Source organism: Sceloporus occidentalis, unplaced genomic scaffold (genome assembly GCF_023333645.1).
Source record: "Sceloporus occidentalis isolate IW3139 unplaced genomic scaffold, rSceOcc1.0.p SCAF_5, whole genome shotgun sequence".
NCBI lineage: Eukaryota > Metazoa > Chordata > Lepidosauria > Squamata > Phrynosomatidae > Sceloporus > Sceloporus occidentalis.
This window is the reverse complement of record NW_028316985.1, coordinates 43,606,760-43,628,675: the sequence shown is the minus strand read 5'-3', so window position 1 is coordinate 43,628,675 and position 21,916 is coordinate 43,606,760. Positions and strand designations below refer to the sequence as shown.

Genomic DNA, 21,916 nt, shown 5'->3' with positions numbered 1-21,916 from the left:
TATATAATTATACAACTATAATTACCCTTACCTATCTGAGGAAGGGGTGAGAATCATGGAAGCCTTCCAAATGTTGTTGGACTCCCAATATTCCTCAGCACTGACGATGCTGCTTAGGGCTCATGGAATGTGACATCCAATAAACTCTGGACAGTTGCATAATTCCCATTAGGGACAATTGCTGATGTAGGGGAAGATCAGTGATACAATCATACATGTTGACATGCAGGGTCTCTTTATGACAGCATATGTTACATTTTGTCAGTGGTCCTTAACACTTCTGGAACTATTTGCAATTCTGAGTGCAAATACTGGAGGCATTTCTACATACCATGACTACTTGCTTTGCCATTGAACAAGAGCTAGATTTAGTGGATATGAGTTAGCTTCAGCAGAATTAAAATAAATCTTCAATTTTCATTATTTTTACATGGAGTCTCCCATCTCAAAACCACAAGATTAAAGTTCATTCTGGTTTCTAAGGTAAAACTTCCCCTCTTTATTTCTACCTCAGTAATAGTACCTCAGTATGGCCATGGCATAAAAACATGAAGTTGAGGGACAGATCATTGATCCCCACTGTATTCACATGAGATGTGAATAAAATCACTACCAATCTACAGAACAAAGAGGCAGTCTATGATATGAATGTGATTTCGCTGACATTTGGGGAAATCACTTGTAAACAATTCCTTGTAAGAATTTGTGTCTGTGATCCATATTTTTGTGCTATGACAGCACTGAAAAATGCCAGTCTGTTTTTTTTTCCTGTGCAGACAGTAGCATCAGCTTTCGCTTGGCAGATGTGATTTGAAGGTTTTAGATATGCACAAGGAAAAGATATTTACTTACATATTGTATAAATGTTTATCTTTACATCTTTAATCCAGGCATTTTTGACTTCTTTTCTCACAGAGAAGACATTAAAGATATGCTGGAATTCTCTCCAATGATGTCAGAACACTCATTAAGTATTCACATACAGAATGCAAACACTATTATCTAATCCCAGACCATCTCTTCTGTACAGTACAACCATTACCAAGTATTACCAAGAGAAAAAAAACCCTTGGGCACAAGAAGTCATTAATTACTTACAAAACAGTGCTGTACTCACTGGAAGCTATTTAGTAATATAAAGACAAGACAATTTGTCATAAAAAGGTTTATTTCTTCAAATAAAGCAGCACAGATAGCCAAACATTGCCAATCCTTTCTGTGGTACAGTGCCAAGCAATGTATTAAAATATATTTCAAGAATTTTTCTTCCAGTCTGGTAGCTAGGGCACAAGATTGAAATGTCAAAAAATCAGCATGAAAATCTTATAAAAGCCTTATTGTTTCAGGTTCAGAAAAGAAATATAGGTTAATAATAAAAAAATGCAAGTTACCATGATTGTGACAATTGTTGCTATTGTTATTATTATTATCTTGTTAGATGAGGAAAAGAAATAAGTGAAGCTGTTCTCTTATGCAAAGTTTAGGCTGTTTGTCCATCTAGTCCCAGGTCTTTGGCTACCAGCATTGCAGTCACGGGATGCATAGATGTTTTGTGTTGCTGGAAAGCACTGACGGCTTGATCACGAGATTTTTCAAATTTATAGAGATCCCTGCAATAAATTGCAAACAAAAGTTATACAAAGTTTGGGTAACTGTCAAAATTATTTTCGTTCATTTATTTAATTTTGCATTCTGTGGTTTTAAGTATGATTGTTACTGAATTATTTTTTTTAAAAAAAATACTTTTAATGTCCAGTGTTTTTCTTGCTAGGATGCTACCTTAGCATATTCAGGTATTTTTTGTGCTAATAAACCAGTGGTCAGATTAAAGTATGCCCACAAAATAAACATAATCCTTGTCTTACTTAAACAATGGACGAGTAAACTTCATTCTGCCTTGTTCTGTAGCCATCTTTAGAGCAAGAGGAATGGCATCTTCCCATGTGGCTTGAACGCAGAGCCGAAGCCATCTGAAAACCAGAGTCAGTTTTTATCTATATGAAGTTCAAACCACAATCAAGATAAAAAGAATTCAAATTCTGAAACATGAAATTTCCAAATTTCTCCCTGTGCAAATTAAGCACACAATGACTTGCCTATTTTATCTTGCCTCAAATTAGATAAATCTCTATAAACTAAGGATTTCCAGACAAACCTTGGCTACACTCCCTGCTAACAAAGTCACTTTGAGGGCTAATTCTGTCATTGTTTTCTTAACCACTGTTTTATTGTCAGGATGAGTGAGGATCAGGACTATGTAATTCCCACCCCCCACCCCTTTCAAACCTCTTCTTTAAACCAGTTTTCTGCTAGCTCTAAAACTGGGGGGAAAGATTTAATGTTTGTTAACTAAACAAAGTTTTTAAACTGTAGTTTCAAGATACCAGGGTCAAAGCACCAATGTGGCTAAATACAAGAGGCAGAGGGGGCAATGTATGGGCTTGGCATTCATCTTTTATAATGGTTTCTTAAATTAAAAAAATGTCCAGAGTGGCACCAGAAATGATGCTTTTTAGCATTTAAGTAAATAGCAAAAGTTCTGCAGAGTAACCAGTTATATTTGGCCAGATATTGTCCCTGGACTTATTTAAGAAACAGCAAAAGTATAACAGTATCAGTGTTCACACTTGTTCAAAAAACTGCAGGTATGAAAATGTAGACATATCTTTGAACATTTTACTTTTACTTACTTCTATGTAACACCGTTTTCATTCCTGGTTACCATACTACATGTAATATTATATGCATATAACATAAATTATGCATATAGCATGCGTAATTCAGTTGCATATTTAAAATAAATTGCTCCTATATACAGTAGCATAATCCTGTCCCTTTAGTAGCTGTTTCAAAACTATGGCTCAAATCCAGTAGACCTGTTTAATCAATGGGATTTGCCTAAATGCTGCCTCATTATTCAACAATGGATTGAATATGTCTACCCTAGTTGTGATTAACCAACAGGCCTCTAACCTGTGTTTCCATAGTGTACAAACCTGAATCTAATTTCTGAATTGTTCACAGCATTAAAGTCATAAACCTCCTGCATTCGTCTTAGATGGCTCACTGGAAGAGGATTCTAAAAGAGAAACAATAGCATCAAGACAGTAAATCTTCATTCTTAAGTAACTGCAGGAATCTTAAACTTCACACATGAGACAAAAAAGGTCATTGTACCTAGAGTGCCAAGTTATTTCCTTTTGAAGTAATGCAAAGCCTGGGACTCTAAGGCAGCCAAATGACATCTATTAGCAATCTGCTGCCTAAACAGAAACTTTGTTATTAGAGTGGTTTGAACAATAGTGAAAATACAGTGTCATGTGTTACCATGCTGCATAGTCACAGTATTGACTTTTATAATTTACACTTACTCTTACCATAGTTTCTAAAATGGCAAGATCTAATTGTCACTGAAGAGAAAACAGTACAGTGGGGCCTCATTAGCCATGGGTATGCCATCAGCGGATTTAAGCATGAGTGGATGGCAAGTCCCCATTGTCCACAATAGCAGCGCATGCACATGGCCAGGCCATCATTAGGAACAACCCCCATTGTCCCCAAATGGCAGTACATGTGTGTGGCTATGCTGCCATTAGGGACAATGGAACTTTAGGTAAGCCCCCACTGTTTGGGGACAATGGGAGCTTGCCTAAAGTCCCACTGTCCCTAATGGTGACATGGATGCATACACACACTGTCATTGAGGACAACGGAGGATGTCCCTAATGGCAGTGTGGCCGCTTGTATGTGCTGCCTTTGGGGACAATGGGACTTGAGGTACCATGGTTTTTAGTATCTGCGTGGGGATGGGGGTCTGAAATGGATCCCCTGTGGATACCAAGTTCCTACTGTATTATTCTGACTGAGAAACATCTAGCTTTCCTGATCCAGCCTTCGTTGTGTAAGAGAAGAGGGTAACCTCTGTCCTCTGAGCTTAATCTAACTGCCAAGAGACCTGGAGTGTCATTCCCTGCCATTCCCTGAGCTACCTGGGGTCCCTCACATACAGCTAACTTTCCAACTGGGAAGGCAAGTGGTACACAAGGGAAACTTTGCTGTTAGTTCCAATCTCAGATCAGAGATAACAGCATCATTAGCTGTGCAGAGAAATCTGTGCCCCTCTGTTTACAAAAAGGAAATGAGTGATGTCTAACAAAAGCCAGTCAATGTCAGAGGAAAGGAGTAGTTTATGGGTAGTGATCTAACTGGCTGTATAGCGTCGTCCCAGAGGGAGATTCACAGACTCCCCCCTCACCACACAAGCCACATGAGGGTGGGGGGAAAGGTAGTGGAATAATTTGTATTAAAAATGTTCTGCCTGTGCTTACCTCCAACAACAACAGTGCAAGGAATTCAATAAGCTGGTGGGAAGACAACTCTTTTATATCAGCCGAACTGAAGGAGGACAGATCACTTTCAGTGGCCTAAAACAAGCAGAATTCAGAGTGAATTGAAAGCACACCTTTCAGAAATTCCGAGCAAAGAAGAGAAAGACAGAATTTGCTTCTAGCAGCTGGATTCAACTTTCATTCACAAAATTCCTCTGCATAGAATCAGAATAAAATTAAGACTTTTACAATGCCTTTTGTTTTCTCTGTACACTGAGAGAAAGTGAATCAAGAACTGAGTACTGAAGTTTAGAGAAGATGTATTCCTTTTTTATAAAAAGTAGATCCTTTGGATACTGGACTGCAACATCCATCAGTTCTAGGCAGCACATCCCTGGGAGCTACAGTTTAGTAACATCAGAGGACCACAGTTGCCCATAAAGTATTATGCAAGCAACTTTATTGTCACTCTCACTACATTATTACTAAAATTGTTTTAAAAAGTTAAGTCATAGAAAAATACACTCTGAGATTATCAAAGCAAAGAAATACAAACTGCAGTTAATACCTTAACTACATTTTACTAAACTCACATTACAAATCTGGATTTACTATACCCCATCTTCTCCTGAAATGGGATCAAAACAAATAAGCTTAAGCAGGTTTAGAAGACATTACAAAATTCAGTATTAATACAACACCTGGTATGTGATAAAAGTAGTCAGGGGTCCAGTCCAGATGGGCCAAACAGGATTCCCTCATCACGTGCGAGGGGCGGCGCTTCTAGACGCCCCTCGCATGTGATGAGGGGACAGGAGCCATTGTTATGCAAGTGCTGTGCAACACTTGCGTAATGAGTGCACCAGTGGCACACTGGCGCACTCCTTACGCTGCCACTGCAGCGTAGAAAGAACCCACTTTTTGCGGGTTCTTTTTCCACCGGCAGGAAGCCTCGCTGTTTGGCAGTTGAGGCTTCCCTCTGGTGGAAAAACAGGTGCTGGCAGGCCGCCCTTTTTGGGCAGTCTGTAGCCCATCTATGTATTTATCAGAAAATTACTCACTTTGATCCACCTTTGGCTCAAAGAAACACAAGCATCTGACAGTGTCATATCATATCTGATGATGAAAAAGGAAATTACAGTATGTGAAAATTCTCTCACTTAGTAACAGCACAAATGTTCCCCACCCCAAATCCAAAATCTATTCTGCCACCTATTACCAGAATAGAACTTATGGGAAGTCTTCCTTCATACTCCTCACTGATCACATCTGGTTTGGGAGAAATGTTATTTTCTACTGAGATATTGTTACAGGCATCATACCAAATTCTGATTATAGTGGAGTCTATAACTGTAGCCATTAAGATAAGTAAGTCTAAAAGAATTTTTAATGGACCAACAAATTCAGAAATGACATAACCCTTGTTGTTGTCAAACTGTTGTCACTGTTACATATATTGTCTATATACTATATTTATATAATCACTGACTGGCTAGGGCTACTGGGCCTTGAAGTCCAACAAAATAATACATTTGATGAAAACACCAACATGTTTGCTTAAAGTTGTCTTTAAATTCAAGCAGGAAGTCAGGGAGATCACATTGTACCTAATTTACATAAGATTATCACATTCTTACATTGGTTTTACAGGGGGCATGCCAGGAGTGTTCATCCATGCATTCCAATCAACTTTGTTTAGGAGATCAACCTAGAGAAAATAAATGGCTTTGTTTATCTCAAATCTTGAGGGTGCATGAAAGTTTCGTGAAGCAAAAATGCTTGTGAAGTCATAATGTTTTAGGACAATGGGACATAACCAAATAAAATAATGTCACTGTATAACTAAAATTGAGATGTGGGCATTCCTATAATTTTCAGAAAAAAACCATAGTAAGTTATTACCATTTTTGCATTAATATTCTAAGACTTTTTTGATTAGCATCTTCTGATTGCCCATTAAGTCCCAAGCAAATGTTTTTGTGAGGGCAATTATCCAGTGGACACTTGTTGCATACAGCAGAATTTTAACATCTTTTGAATAATGGGGCTTTGTCAGGAGATATGCACTAAACTTTGCCTGACTTTAATCCTTATAAAAGCATCAATGCTCAATAAACCCTTGTTCCTTTGAAAGATGCACCTTTCTACCTAACTATCAATGGAAGAAAGTCAGTCACCAACACAAAGATTATTATTAAGATACAGTGCAAACATGGTCAATGGACGTTTAGGCTATGCCATGCTTCAATATCTACAAAATGTGGAAGTATGAAATGTTTGGTGAAACATTTTCTGGAACAGTTTACTGTTAATTACTTAGGACACTTATTGGGAAAAAAATTTATTTTGCAAAGTGCCTGGTTACATCTCCCAGTATCACTGTTTAAGCAATGCAAGCTTACTAAATGGAGAAAAGTCTCTGAAGCATGCCCTCAGTTACAAGATACATTAGCTGACCAGAAAGATCATGGATGTGACTTTGTATATGATAGCTTTGTTTCTCTTCTTAATCTTAACAAGAATTTTGTTTTTAACTAGTAAGAATCTTGAACAGTAAGAGAAGCATTTAACCTTGTCCTTAAAATAGGAGTACAGGAAGTTCTTCCAGTCCTCTGTTGTTATGCTCTTGTATGCAAACTGTTGTATATATCTCCTCAAGAAGCCAATGAATACATCTGTGAACATATAAAATATATTAACCAGACATGATGTCATGATGCAAAAAAGCCACATGCTTTTGAAAGTAGCTTAGTACCTGGTCCACCAAGAAGCTGTTCAAGGTAAAGTAGTAAAGCGAAGCCCTTCTCATAAGGGACAGATGAATAAGCAACGTCAGGGTCTACTTCCTTCAGACTAGGAATCAGGTTAGTTACGGGGTTTGTGCTTCCAAGGGTATTTATCTAAAGAAAGAGATATATTTATGAAAAATGAAGCAGTGATGATAAACCACCTGCCCTCTTGATGGGAGTGGGAAAGGGAAGAAAAGAGTACATACGTACAACCTCCAACACTACACAAACTTCACCATGTCATGATGCTAGATCAGTGGTTCTCAACCTTTGGTCCTCTACATTTTTGAGACTTCAACTCCCAGAATTCCTGAACAATGAACATACTGACTGGGATTTCTGGGAACTGAAGTCCAAAACATCTGGAGGATGAAAGATTGAATACTACTGTGCTAGACAGTCAAAGACTGATTAACTGCACCATTATCCCAATACCTGTTATTTAAGGCAAGGATATGGAGAACATGAGGACCCCAGATACTGTTGGTCTACTACTTCTCATTAGCCACATCTAGCATAGCAGATAGTCAAGGATGATGTATGAAGCCTCTAACCAATTCATCTCTGCTAGTTTAATTCAGAGGTAAAAAGTGTTTCAATCCATCTGTCTAGCCCAAGTGTTCAGAATGGAAAGTAACTAAAGGTCCGATTCATCAGCCTCCAACTGGCAAGCCGAGACAGGAAAATACAGAAATGTCTAGAAGATGGTACAGTTGCTCTGGTATTTTCTAAGTAGACTGATGATAGTTTATTCATTTCAAGTTAGTGCACAAAATATTAAAGCACCCCTGAGCAATTTGATCCAATTCAAAGCATCACAATATAGACAAAGAAAAAAGAATCATGTGGCATCTTTAGTATTAGCAGATTTAATTTTTCTGTGCTCTAAGTTTGCACACAGTTTTCAGCACCTGCAACCAAGCTCTGTATTCTGTCACCTTCAGAGATGCAGCCAGATTTGCAAGAGAACAGGCTTTCCAAAGCAGTAGCATCTACACTGCAGAACTTCCTCCCAAAGGGAGAAGGGGGGTTGGACTTGGTTGCAACCTTCTATTATCAAGTAATTGTGTCATGACTTTAACTTGATTTAATTGCCTGCTGTGGCAATGTCCTAGCTACTTTTGTGCAGTTTTAATGGCTTGATGTAATGTATTTATTTTCCTCTAATTTTTATTGCATTCTTGTATTTATTCTAGAAGCTGCCTTGGAACCAAGGTGCAGATTAGAAATAATTTTGTTCTATTTCTCAAGGCGAGATATTCAAATGCAGTGTTTTTAAAATAAAAGTTTTTAACTAGAACCACTTACTGTATTTTGTAATTCTCTCCAGCCTCCCAGAGCCTGAAAATGCCTGAACTGCTCACCAAAGAGACGGCCACCAATCCTGCGTTCCAGGTAAACTGTGTGCCCCTCATTTAGCCTGAAATAAAATATCACTCATCATTATTTCTGAAAACTATAAACTTCAGGTGAAGAATGGAACTTTTAAAAGCACATTAATTTCACGTACCAAAAATGTTCCCAAGTTTTATTTGTTACCAGATTCCCTGTCCAGCTGTGAGAAATTTCATGTGCAATAACCTGAAATGCACAAAGGTATCATAAGTATACTCTTGTCTCTTTTTGTCACTTCCACCTAGTAAACAAAAGGGAGGGGAATGCCAATCAGGTGGCAAAGAGACATAATTGGTCCTACCCACATGATGTTTTTCACTTATGTAGTAACCAAGCAAGCTATCACACCTTTTAAATTTATCAGTGAGCCTTATTTAAAACTTAGTGGGTATTGAACCTATTGCTTTAGAAACATAATAATCTGCAATGTTCAGAGATGACTCAGTGGTTCTAAATGTTAAATAACTTCAGTACTAATTGCAAAAAATGGCAAGCTGCCATGATAAAATAAGGCTCTATTTTATAAGGCTCCCCGTAACTGAACTTAATTTGTATCTATGCAGTAATTTAAATGGTCAACTGATCAATACTTGGCAATAGGTTTATCATTTGCACATCACAATAAGCTAGAATTCTGGGGAATAAGGCAGAGTGTGACTGAGGCAAAATGCTTAAGCCACTTCTGCTTGCAGTGGGAATAACTGCACATACGTGTGGCTTATTATGATATGTAAATTCAGACAGAACACCACATCTCTGGTTGAATAGGCTTTGCATTTTTTTAAATCACTTCCAAAACAGAACGGGTGTCTAGTAAGCTCTCCCCCCCACCCATGAACAAAGATTACCTACCACTCAGAGGTAAATCCAATTAAAAACATAAAAAAAGAGAGCATGCTTTAAACTGGTTGCCCTCATAGGCGGAGGTAAGAAAAGCCAATTTTTACCGATCCCACACCTCTAAATGTGCTCTTGAGGACTGGGAAACCCTCTGCAAAAGTTTGGGAGGTGGCTCTGGAGTAGTTGAGAGGAAACAGCTGAGTATTCTCTAACCTCTTTCTAATCAAAGGACCACTCGGTTTGCAAAGCAAAAGATCTAGCCAACTTCTATGAAAGAAAACAGTCTATCTCCTTACACAACAGCAGGTCTGGAACCAACTCACTGAAAAAAATCCAGCCATTGTCTTTCAGGCTGTGTTATAACTTGCTGAACTACAGCTAGAAATTATTGAAATCCTGTTCAGTAATTATGTTATAAGCCTAATTCACCTTTACAGTTGTTGCACTATTGCAACAACCAAATGTGTTCCCCTCCCCACCAACCTATCTTTTAACCATTCCGGATCTGCAACAGAGAAAGCTCAGAAGCACTGAAGAGTAGGGTGGTGAGTTATGACATGTCCAGCCCTCTCCTGGTGGTGAGGCATACTGCAACAAGTAACAGAAACAGAACTCTGTAGGGATCCCTGCTGCAGTGCATCCTATGGCCAAAAGAGGGATGAAGGAAGAATTTAAAAACATACTTATTTGGATTGGCCTTCCCTCTTTAGTTTAATTGATTTTCCTCTGCCCTTTGTTTTTTTTTTCTTTGACTCCGAAATATTTGTGATTGATTGTTTGTACCCTGATATGTGTATTTTTTGACTCCTGTTCCTATTTTTGTAGTAATGTTTTAACTTTTTATACTGTAATTTAATTTGTATTGTAAATGCTATTGTAACTGTTTTAACATTTGTAAGCCGCCTTGATCATTTTTTGGAAAGGCGGGGTATAAATAAAATTTATTATTATTATTATTATTATTATCATTGCTCCAATGCTCTATTCTCCAGTGCCTTGGAAATTCCTACTGGGGAGACAGCACATGGCTTAAAACGTAGATTTTTGGGGGAACAGCATGAGGAAGTATAGCTATGTTGTTAAAACTATGTCTTCCTATTTCTTGGCCAGTACCTATTACAGGCCCAGTCACTGCTGCTCAATCTATCTGATGTGGGAAACTGGCAGCTGTTTTTCCCCAGTGTACCAGGTACTGGTACCATACTTCAGTCTACTGTTTCATTCTTTCTTGCCATGCCTCCAGAGACTGGCACCAGATAGTAATAGCAATAGCAAGTACATTTCTATACTGCTTATCAGTACACTTAAGCACTCCCTAAGCGGTTTACAAAGTGTAAGCTAACTGCCCCCAACAAGCTGGGTACTCTTTTTAGCAACCTAAGAAGGATGCAAGCCTGAGTTGAGTTTGAGCCTTTGGCTAGTATTGAACTTGTAACCTTATGGTTTGTGAGTGAGTGGCTGCATTACTGGCATTTAACCACTATGTGGCTTGCGGACTAACACTAATCCACAAACCACCACTTTGAATAGCAACTGACTTGATAAATTAGATTCTAGACTATAATATTTAGATACTTGATTTAAATTTCAGATTAGTATAGAATAATTTGATAATAAATAGTACATTATATATACACTTCTACTTACATTGGATAATGATCTGTCACCAGCCTGTAAGAGAAAAATAGTAAGACATTATTTCCTTAAATAACACCAAACAAAGTGCATGCATAACCATTTCCACTTTTGGCAAAAGTAAGGGGAGTGAACAGATGTTGATCAAGCTACAAGAAGGATGCAAGCCTGAGTTAAGCTTGAGCCTTTGGCTGGTATTGAACTCGTAACCTTATGGTTTGTGAGTGAGCGGCTGCAGTACTGGCATTTAATTAAATGATCTGAAATTAAATTAAATGATTTGAGGTGATGTTCTAACAAACTCTATTTCTTATAATTTTATAAAATAAAATTTAAGTACTTACCAGCAATGTTGGAGTCACAAAAGTGAGACAGGGATTCTCCATTCCACCATATGGAAATGATGGTGGCAAAACAAGCAAGTCATACTGACCCCACACATAAGGTCCAGCCAAGTCTTCTGCTGTTTTCAACATGGCTTCAGCCTGAAAGAAAGAGTTGCAGCTTTTAATGTTCAAAACTGGCATGACTTCACAATATACAAGTTGCCAGGGACAAGTGTTATTTGCCTTAGACAGGATCTCAAGGAGAAGCTTCACTGTTTACCAGTTAATTTCCAGGCAAAATTCAAACTGCTAATAATGACCTATAAAAGCCCTATATGGCTTAGCTGCAAACTATCTGAAATACTGTATCTGTCTATACCAACCTGCCAGAATCTTAAACTCTACAGGACAGCACTTTCTGTCAGTCCCATCACTGTCACAGGGTTGCTTTGGGAAGATACAAGAAGTGTCTTCTCAGCCGCTGCTTCCAATCTCTGGCCTCTACCCTGCTTTCCTTTTTCATGTAGGCAAATACCTTTTTGTTCATAGGAGGCTTTTAATATGTAATCACCTATAAGGGAAGCTTCTTATTTGTGTGTGTGTGTGTGTGTTTTGAATTGTGTTTTAAATGATTTTATACGGTTTTAATGAGATTAATTAATTTATTTAAATTTTATTATTGGCTTTTGATTCCATTTGTGAGATGTCTTGGGCCCCATGCCTGGGGAAAGGAAGCATATAAATGAAATAAGTAAATTAAATAAAAGTAAAATATGCAAAAGTAGAAAAATCACAGAATTTTCACCAACCTCTGCAAATTCATAAGCTGATTTGTCCACTAGCTCCTTTTCAGCCCATACCAAAGTTCTGGGTCCAATCTCTCTGAAGAACAAAAATCAGTTAGATTAGCTAATAATGCTGTCTTTTTTATTTTAAATTGTAAAGCAGCAATTCTTGAAGATTTAATAGCTAGACAGCTATTAAAAAGCAATACTGGAATTGGTGATTTGTGAATATTTCCTTTTAAGGGCTGGAGCAAGACAACTCATTTCTTGAACACAGGTCCCTGCAACTCTTGCCATACTGCAATTAAATTCTCCCACCAGCTTACATAATGATTATATCTTCACTCATCTTAATTATGCTTCACCTTCAAATACTCTATAGCTCTGTAATCTGGTCAAGAGAGACACACAAATGCAAGGATGCATTTCCCAAACAGGATGTAAGGGCTGCTCTCTTCTTATACACCCTGCAATTTAACACTTATATTTGTAGCATAGGTACATTATGTATTGCATTAGCAGAAGCAAAAAAACAAACAAAAAAAATAACCCTTATCTTTATAGCATAGGTACATTATGTATTGCAGTAGCAGAAAGAGAAAATGTAGCTAATTCTTTAAGACTGTTACCAAAACAGTTTGAGTTCTGTATTCTGTATAGTCAAAAACTGACTAAAGTACACAGTAGCTAATTTAAACAGCAATAACAGTCTAAAAATAAACACTATTTACTAGGTTCTGGCAACATGCAAACCCTATTTAAAGAAAAGTACAAGGGGAACCTTCCGAAATTTTTAAAATGTTTTTTTTAATTGTGTTTTGTATTTTAACATGTTGTACCCCACCTCAAGCCTTGAGGAGAGGTGGAAAAGAAATTATTATTATTCATTATCACATCAAGGGAGGGGAAATATGGAATTCCCTTTCAATGGGTTATCTATGTCGTACTACTGCAACTGAGCAAGGCAACTGAAAGTATCCATCTCAGTGTAGTAAACCCACCTGCTTTCCAATGCACCAACAACCAGAGCAATCAAATAACAGGGTATTGGAACCTAGAAATAGAAATCATTAATATGTAAAAATTATAATAAGCTACAAGTCACATCTTAAATATAGTATATACAGTACCATAGTGGGTGGAAAGCAGATTCTTACATTTTGAATGAAACGATATATCTTCCTAGTACTGTCTTCTGGATCAGGTAAGTCTCCATCTCTCTTAGCACTCATAAGAGCCACAAGTTCATTTGGAACAGATATCTGGTTAAGTACAAAAAAGGTTTCTATTTAATATACTATTTTCTAACTCACATTTAGAATACCAATTCTATAGCTATACAGCTCAGATAAATCTCAATTCAACTTGCACAGAAAATTCATAAACTTAGATGCAGGGTTCATAAGCTTAGATGCAGGTTTTAGTCTGCTACTAGAAGGACAGAGGGCCATTATGGCCTCCCTGGGCATGGAGTTCCAGAGCCTGGTGGGAGCTACTGAAAAGGCCCTCTCTCATATAGGCACCAAGCATGCTTGCAATAGTTGTGGGACTGAGAGAAGGGCCTCGCCTGATGATATGAAACTTGAGTCAGCTCATAATGGGAGATGCAGTCTGCCATATAGCCTGGACTTGAGTCATATGTATATCAGCATACCTCTACAGGGCTTCTCCATGCAAGGGGGGAAATTTTTAATTGTTCTAGGATCTCCCCCAGTACAGATGGATCATACACCGATTGGTATGGATGTAGGGTTTTTTTGTCACAACTGATGAGGATATGGCCATTTGTATATTGTCAGACACATTAATACTAGGATAGGAATATTCCACTTAATGCTTTCTTGTCTTCGTATTAGAAACATCAAGAAAAGAACACCAGAAAGTATCAAACATAGTAAATGTTGTAGGCTTTAGCAAACAGCACCTCAGTGAAATTACAGAAAAAAACCAAGGTTTCCAAATATGTTAAATGAAAAGTGTTTCTGAGTTACAATGAACATAAAACATCACCTTAACATACACTGCACATCAAAACATATTTTTAGATTATTTTTTTTGCTAAGTGGTTTCCTATAATATATTGGTTAGCTGGTGTGCATCACAGTTTCTGCCTAAATACAAAGTCATTGCTTAAACATTTACTAAGACCCATGCTGCAGAGAGTAGCACATCTCTGGCCATGGGATACAGTATTTGTGCTCATTTTAGTCCCTTAATATGCATTCCCTAGGACTTCCATCTGAGAATACCAACTTCTAGAGCAGTTTGTTTTGGTATATGCCTTTAAATCTCACTTGTCTATGGGACAAACTGTACATGATGTTATTTGCATCTTTTGTGTGCAGTTTATTTTAAAAACTTCGGCAGAGTGTTCCAAAGGCAAATAGTAAAACCTCCCCCTGCAGCATGCCATAATCCCCACCTGTTTGCTGCCTCCTACAGCTCTAGCTATTTTTAAAGTCTGTCATGCATAGGATTGAGGTGCAATCATCACATCATCTCACTTGCTCTTCTATTTGCCTTTCCATGAAGACTGAATTTCTATATACTTGAGAACTACCAATGACAGGAAGCCACTAATAATATATACCCTTATCAGATTTTGAACACAGTTCCTCATATGGAAAGCAGCAAAGAGGGTAATTTCAGGGAGAATGTTTATATGGGTAGGATGTTATCTGGTACCCTCAAACTTCCAGTGTCAAAATGCTGGCTCAGCTAAGTTAGTGATGCCACAGCATGATTACTTCCACATTCTGTGGAAATCTTTCTAAGTGTAGAAACTGCTTACCTATCACCTCTTAGTTCCTCTTTAGTCATTTCAAAACACTTACCACAACCTGATTTCATTTATGAATGACATTTTGTAGTTAAGTATGGGAGCTAATATATCTGAGGCTGGGAAGCAGGAGATTGCTATATTTCCATTTTTTTAAAACAAATACATTTTAAAATTCATTGTACATAAAGAGTAAACACAATGACAACTTGACTTGATACTGTACTGAAGCTGTGACATGTACTTATATGAAATAAAATGATACACAAGTCTGATTATTTTCACTGAATTAGAACTGCTGTAACAAGCACACCAAACTGTACACATCTACATTTTGAAAGGCATTTTTGGCTAAAAGGCAAAGATTGAATGTTTTAAATTAAAAAAAACAGTAAGTAAAGGGTCAATTTCTCGAAGGACTTTTAGAACATGGAAACTTTGTGAGAATAAGTATACTCTTAGGAAGTGCTTTGAACCCAGCTTGTTCCATTTTCTTTGGCTGAATACAGAAAGATCTCCAGGCTCCTTTACTTACAGTAGTAGTATTTGTTTTTAGAGAGTTGTCTGAAGAGAAAGATCAGCCATTTTATTCTCTTTTGAATTCTGCAACATGACTCCTGAATGACTTTGGCTTTACAAATGCATTCAGATATTTAAACTAAGGAGCTCATTTTCAGGTCAAAATACTTTCCCTAGTCTTAACTACAAAATTTCTAAAGATCATTTTTATGTACTGTCAACAAACAATTCCCACTTCTGGTATGGCATATAAAACATACATAAAATCTATCACATGCAGTACTCCTATGATAGGATTTTGCACAGTTGTTATTTTTGGTTATGTGCCTTCAAGTCATTTTTGACTTATGTTGACACTTAGACAAACGTATCACAGAGTTTTCTTGGCATGATTTGTTCAGAGGAGGTTTGTGTTTGCCTTCCTCTGAGGCTGAGAAAGTGTGACTTGCCCAAGGTCATCCTGTGGATTTCCATGGCTGAGCAGAGTTTGAATCACAGTCCAACACCCAAACAATTACACCACACTGGCTCTAGGTTTTTACATATTCAGGAGTTAGTAACATAACAATAATGGTTTAATAAACTAATAAACCATGGGGTTATTGTGTTGGAAATGTGAACTTGTGTTCTCTGACATCCAAAGGTAAGCAGTGTTTTTTACTAATATGTTCTGAAATCAATTCAGTATCTTACCTCTAAACAAATAGTTTTGTTTGAAAACACAGAGGCATTTTTCATATGCAACAGAATACAGCAACTAGACAGAACTTCTGTATAGCCAAATTAACTTTTGTGTGCCAGATCTTACAAAGAGAGGAGCATAATATAGCACCACCCAAAACTAGCAAAATTCAAAAAAAGTTTACTGATTTTCCATTTACTACATATGTTCATTCAAATTTTTTAATCCTGGTAGCAGAGTCTGTAATATGTCAATACATACCCTTTCAACCAGCTGAACTCTGGCAAGACTGCTAAATAAGAGGGCCAAGTGTTTATCTCAGACATATTAAGTCTTGGTTTTACCTACCTCTGCATAATATGTTAACTTCACAGAAGGAGTGTCTTGGCAAGGAAGAACAGCTCTGCAGTGGGTGGCCTGAAAAAGAAAGTAGCATAGCTCTTATTCTTACAATAAGCTGCAAGGAACAAATAAGTTTTCCCACTACAGTGATTTCTTTTGTATATTCTGTTACCATCAACAGTAAAAGACCCAAGTAAAGACATCAAACAACAAACCAATCAGACTCATTTACCTGACCTTATTGCATTCCATATTTACCAGGTAAATCCCCTACAACAGTTATTTTCCCAGATTCCAAGTTTGGATGGGCAGTTATTTTTAGTCTTTGGTAAAAAGTTAAATCTCCTGTTAGTGCTCTAATTCATACACAAGATTAATAATCCGATCATTTTATTTAGAATGTATTACACAGTATGATCAGAGCCTGGAAAGCTTATTTTTGGAGTATGACTCAATAATCCCTCCCAGCCAGCATGACCAGTGACGACACTGGCTGGTAAATTCTAAGAGTTATATAACAGGTGAAGTCCTGTTGTCCATAATGGTGGCATGGCTGCATGCACGTGCCACCACTGAGGGCAACAGGGCTCAAAGTCCCATGGATTTTGATATCCGCTGGGGGTCCAGAACAGATCCCCTGTGGATACCAAGCTTCCACTATAGTTCTAAAAAGTAATCTTTCCGGACTCTGAACAGTATATGAAAACTGCAATTACTTGAGCCAATGTGGCATGCAACTCAATTTAATTTTGTTTTAACTTTTGTACTAAGACTTTTAAAAATTGCATTGTGATTTTAAAACATTGTTTAAAACAGCCTTAGAACCCACGCTGGAGGAAAAGTGGGATATTAAATAAATAAATGCAATCCCTTCTGCAATGTCCAACTATATAGTTTCTTAAAATTATATAGAAAGGAGACACAGACTAAGGCCTGTTACAGACTGCCAAAATAAAGCTGCTTCGGGTCTCTTTGGAGGTATGCTATTTAAATGATGCATGCATCCTAAGAATCCAGAAGCTGCACCAAAGCTGCACTCCGGTGCTTAGGAATGGAGTGTGGCTTTGGCATGACCTCCGGACTCTTAGGACCCGTGCATCATTTAAATAGCATGCCTCCAAAGAGACCCGAAGCAGCTTTATTTTGGCAGTCTGTAACAGGCCTAAGTCTTTCAATTCCAATTAAATCAGGCCTTTTGTATCTTTGTCCCCAGCCAACATATTCACTACGTGTTAGTATGTTCTTATGTAACAACACAGGCACACACTGAAAGGATATTCACAGCTTTGAAAGCCTTTATGGTTTGCTAAACTACACTATAGGGTCCCATGTTACATACTTGAGAGAGTGTATTGCAAATCTTTGGCTCAAAACTTCAGTTGAAAGGGCATAACGTGGCGAGGGGATAGACTGCTTGATACTGAAAAACTTGTACCTGTAGAAGGTACAGTTCATAGCAGAGGAGAACAGTACAACATTTTGCTCACCTGACACTGACTAAAAAGGAATGGATGCCTTTTCCCTGATGTTTGCTCTGGAGTGAACCACTGAAGTGCTGATGATCTCGGAGAAGTTTCAAAAGAAATCTCTATGATGACATCTTGTCCTCTTAAAAGATATTAATAATTGTAACATTATTGTAAGCATCATCATCATCATTATCACCACCAGCACCACCAAATGAAATATTTTTTCTATACAATCCCAGAAAATTGTATAACTGCCTATTTATGGACATTGTAACAGCAGATTTGTATAAAAACCCAATATCCAAGTAATTAATTATGTTAATGAAGAGTATGTAGGGGAGGGAAAGACACCCTTTAATGAGTGTTTCCTAGGTTGTAGGCGGGGCCACTTTGAGTCCCTGTTTTTTTGGTGGGGAGAAAGAAGATATAATAAAGATAACAGAAGCAATAGGAATCATCACCACCATCATCTATTGTTTACATAATGCTTCAACATTTTTCTGTACACAACCAAGCAATTTCAGGTATTCCAAACAGTTGAACTTAACATGCAAAATACAGGAGATGAAGGCGAGGAATTAACTTTACTTAAAATAACTAAACAAATCTGGAATTATATCAGCTAGACATTTTAAAAAAGAACCTCTGATGTACAGTAGCTACCAACAGTTTAAAATACTCTGTTCAATACAGTTCAGCCACCACAGTACATACTCAGCATTAGACCCCAAATTAACACCAGCAGCCACTATCACAACCAAAGTCTCTCTTTCTCTCTCTCTCAAATTAGGAAGTTTTGGTGAAGCATTCATTAAAATTACCAAATACCAACGACAACTTACAATTTTCCACCTCAGCTTTCTGATCATATTTGCAACACCAGTGTGTAAATCATATGCTTCATTAGTATGCCAGCATAGCCATTTACTTAGCATGAATTAAACGGAATGCTCTTAATAGGACTGCTTTAGGAGGTGTGTTCAATGGTTTTTAATTTTTATATTATATATTTTGTTATATTTTAACAGGTACTGTAAGATGTGTTGATTCTTATATGGTAGGATATGTCATTGTTTTATTTATATCCCATTGCTCCAACAGATCTTACAGTACTTGTTAAAACAAAATATAACAAAACATATAATATGTAAGTTTAAAAACCACTGAACAAACATTCCTCCTAAAGCAATCCTATTAAGGACATTTCATCATCAGGAGTTCTCAAATATGAAGAGAGGGACCAAATAAATACACACATACTTTCCCAGCTCAAAAGGCAGAGTGATTTCTAGAGGTGCTCCTTTGAAGGAATGGCGTTGTCCAAGAGCAAATTGTGCCTCCTGCCTATCAACAAGCACGTTGTGTATTGTTAGATCCTTCGTATCCAAAACCTGTCAAGGAAGTTCATGAGATATTATTAATAAAGGTCCTAAGATATCTTGACAAAGTTTTTAGAAGAGATGTAAAAGAACATACAAAGGAATTTTATGTGTAGTGATGATCAGTTCTACTATAGTCCTTCATTTTAAACAGCCAAAAAGTAACATGCTTCTTTACATTTCCCTGCTCAGTTATGTATTTTTGTAACATTAGTTCAGACATGAATATAAAACTAGTATCTTGCCAAGTATCTTGTATACAGTCTAAGTGTTTAACTCTTATATACAGTCAGGAATACAGTTTGACTAGCTCTCAACTTAGGATTTCAAAGACTAGAAACATAGAATATCTAAAGCACTTCTATTTACTTAAAAAATATTTTTGCTCATTCCATAATCTACTGTTATCTCCTGGTACTTAGCATATCTCTTGGAACAGAGCTTAACATTATTCCAAAGTACTACAGCAAAACAGCTAGTGAAAGATGAAGATTCCTGAGAAATATTTGGCCCAGAGGCTAAACATTTTTGTGGCTAGGAAGTCAATTTCTGGCAGAACTACGTAGTTTTTAATCAGAGGTTTGTATACACAACAGCCTCACTTAGTATCTGTACTGTATTGTGTATAACATTTTCAAGGATTTTATATAACCATAGTAGAAACAGTCCCAGAAAGTGACGACATGAAACTGGAATGCAAGCCCAGATTCTCCTCATAGAGATACTCAGAACCCATCTTTACAATTCTGAGCATCCTTTGCAACTGGCATCCTGCAATTCCCATACTCGCAATCAACATAACCAAAAACCTTCTGGTTGGTGATAGCACCAACTGTATTCCAACATGTCAGGAGGGCACCATGTTACTAGATTTAGTCAGAGATCTCATTGTCTTTAAGCACCTTCTTACCATGTCAAGTGTAGACACTCATAATTGTGATTTCCCGCATGGCAGAATGGGGTTGGACTGGATGGCCCTTGCAGTCTCTTCCAACTCTATGATTCTATGAGACCCAAAAGGACAAACAAATGGATCCTAGAACAGATCAAGCCAGAAATCTCCACAAAAGTCAAAATGAAAGAAGTTGGCAGCATAAGCTTTCACTGACTTAAGTCAACTTCCTCAGATGCATAAGGAAACCCAATCCACCAAATGCATCTGAGGAAGTAGACTCAAGCCTAGGAAAGCTCATGCTGCCAACTTCTTTCTTTCAATTAGTGTCAAAGGTGGCCCAAGATAGATCTCTCTGCATATTGATTCTACAGACTAACACGGCTATCTCTCTGAATCCTAAACAGAAGCTGTCTTACTCGGCCACATCATGAGAAGGCACAAGGGTCCAAAACATACCCCCTTTTCGCCTCCACGCCGGACCACCGCCGTCGCTGCCGTGGCCAGGACTGCGCTTTAGCCGGGCGGTTCCCTCCCGGGGTGTTGGAGGTGCGCATCTGCGCACCGCCCCGGGAGGACCGCCCACGGACTAAGGAGCACCCCGCTGGGACTCCTTTGGGACCTTTGCGGCCACTGGCTTTGGCGTTTGGCGGCCAGTTTTGGTGCGTGGGGCCTTTAAGGACCATCTGGGGGGAAGCCAGGGAGGAGCCCCGCCAGGTGAGAGCGGCGGGGATAAAGCCGGGACACCGGGCCCTTCCTGGCACGCCCCCTTTTCGCCTCCACGCCGGACCACCGCCGTCGCTGCCGCGGCCAGGACTGCGCTTTAGCCGGGCGGTTCCCTCCCGGGGTGTCGGAGGTGCGCATCTGCGCACCGCCCCGGGAGGACCGCCCACGGACTAAGGAGCACCCCGCTGGGACTCCTTTGGGACCTTTGCAGCCACTGGCTTTGGCGTTTGGCGGCCAGTTTTGGTGCGTGGGGCCTTTAAGGACCATCTGGGGGGAAGCCAGGGAGGAGCCCCGCCAGGTGAGAGCGGCGGGGATAAAGCCGGGACACCGGGCCCTTCCTGGCACGCCCCCTTTTCGCCTCCACGCCGGACCACCGCCGTCGCTGCCGCGGCCAGGACTGCGCTTTGGCCGGGCGGTTCCCTCCCGGGGTGTCGGAGGTGCGCATCTGCGCACCGCCCCGGGAGGACCGCCCACGGACTAAGGAGCACCACTGCTGCGCACCTGCGCAGTTGCGCAGTTCTATTGGGGTGGGAGGCTTAGATTGGCCCTGGGAGCAGAGGATGCCTGCAGTGGCTAGCCTCAGCTCCTTTAGTAGCCATAGAGGGAGGGGGGGAGGATAGGGATGTCGGGGATGCCTGGGCCGGGGATAACACCTTGGTGGGCGGAGCTCCTATTGAGGTTGTGTGGGGCAGGGGGAGGTATGGCGGTGGGAGGAGGGACTTGCGTTCCAGGGGAAGGCGTGATAGATGCATCATATCTATCTCGCCTTCCTGTCCCCCTCCCAACCTGAAGGACCTGAGGGTCTCTCCAACCGTGCCACAAACCCTGTCGCTGCTCCTGTGCAATGCCAGGTCACTTAACAAGACCCACATCTTCCAGGATCTGCTGGAGGACTCTAAGTGTGACCTGGCTTGCATTACCGAGACCTGGCTGGGGCCTGAAGGAGATGCTGTGTGGGCTCAGGCCCTGCCTGCTGGGTACTCGGTGAAGGACCAGCGCAGGTTAGGTGGGCGGGGGGGGGAGTGGCCTT

General features: G+C 39.2%; 1 protein-coding gene across 1 annotated transcript; it reads right to left on the bottom strand.

The window, feature by feature from the left end:
• Positions 1-1,150: 1,150 nt before the first annotated feature.
• On the bottom strand, positions 1,151-20,271 carry LOC149312084 (leukotriene A-4 hydrolase-like). The gene is made up of 19 exons (XM_089523927.1): positions 20,179-20,271; positions 19,150-19,280; positions 17,908-18,028; positions 16,427-16,495; positions 13,256-13,360; positions 13,100-13,152; positions 12,123-12,195; positions 11,332-11,472; positions 11,000-11,023; positions 8,628-8,698; positions 8,426-8,537; positions 7,084-7,228; positions 6,900-7,003; positions 5,966-6,036; positions 5,390-5,444; positions 4,329-4,424; positions 2,997-3,079; positions 1,866-1,970; positions 1,151-1,610 (listed from the first exon to the last, which is right to left on the bottom strand). The coding sequence occupies exons 1-19, from the start codon at positions 20,179-20,181 to the stop codon at positions 1,481-1,483; spliced, it is 1,692 nt and encodes a 563-aa protein (XP_089380053.1). The 5' UTR covers positions 20,182-20,271; the 3' UTR covers positions 1,151-1,480.
• Between the last annotated feature and the right edge of the window lie 1,645 nt (positions 20,272-21,916).

What these genes read in the sequence shown, in the direction of transcription:
- LOC149312084 (XM_089523927.1), bottom strand. An exon ending in GTGACAGATCATTATCCAAT is followed by an intron (nt 8,699 to 10,999) that starts GTAAGTAGAAGT and finishes TGTGCATTTCAG; the next exon opens with GTTATTGCACATGAAATTTC. An exon ending in GGAGAGAATTACAAAATACA is followed by an intron (nt 7,229 to 8,425) that starts GTAAGTGGTTCT and finishes CTCTTTCTTTAG; the next exon opens with ATAAATACCCTTGGAAGCAC.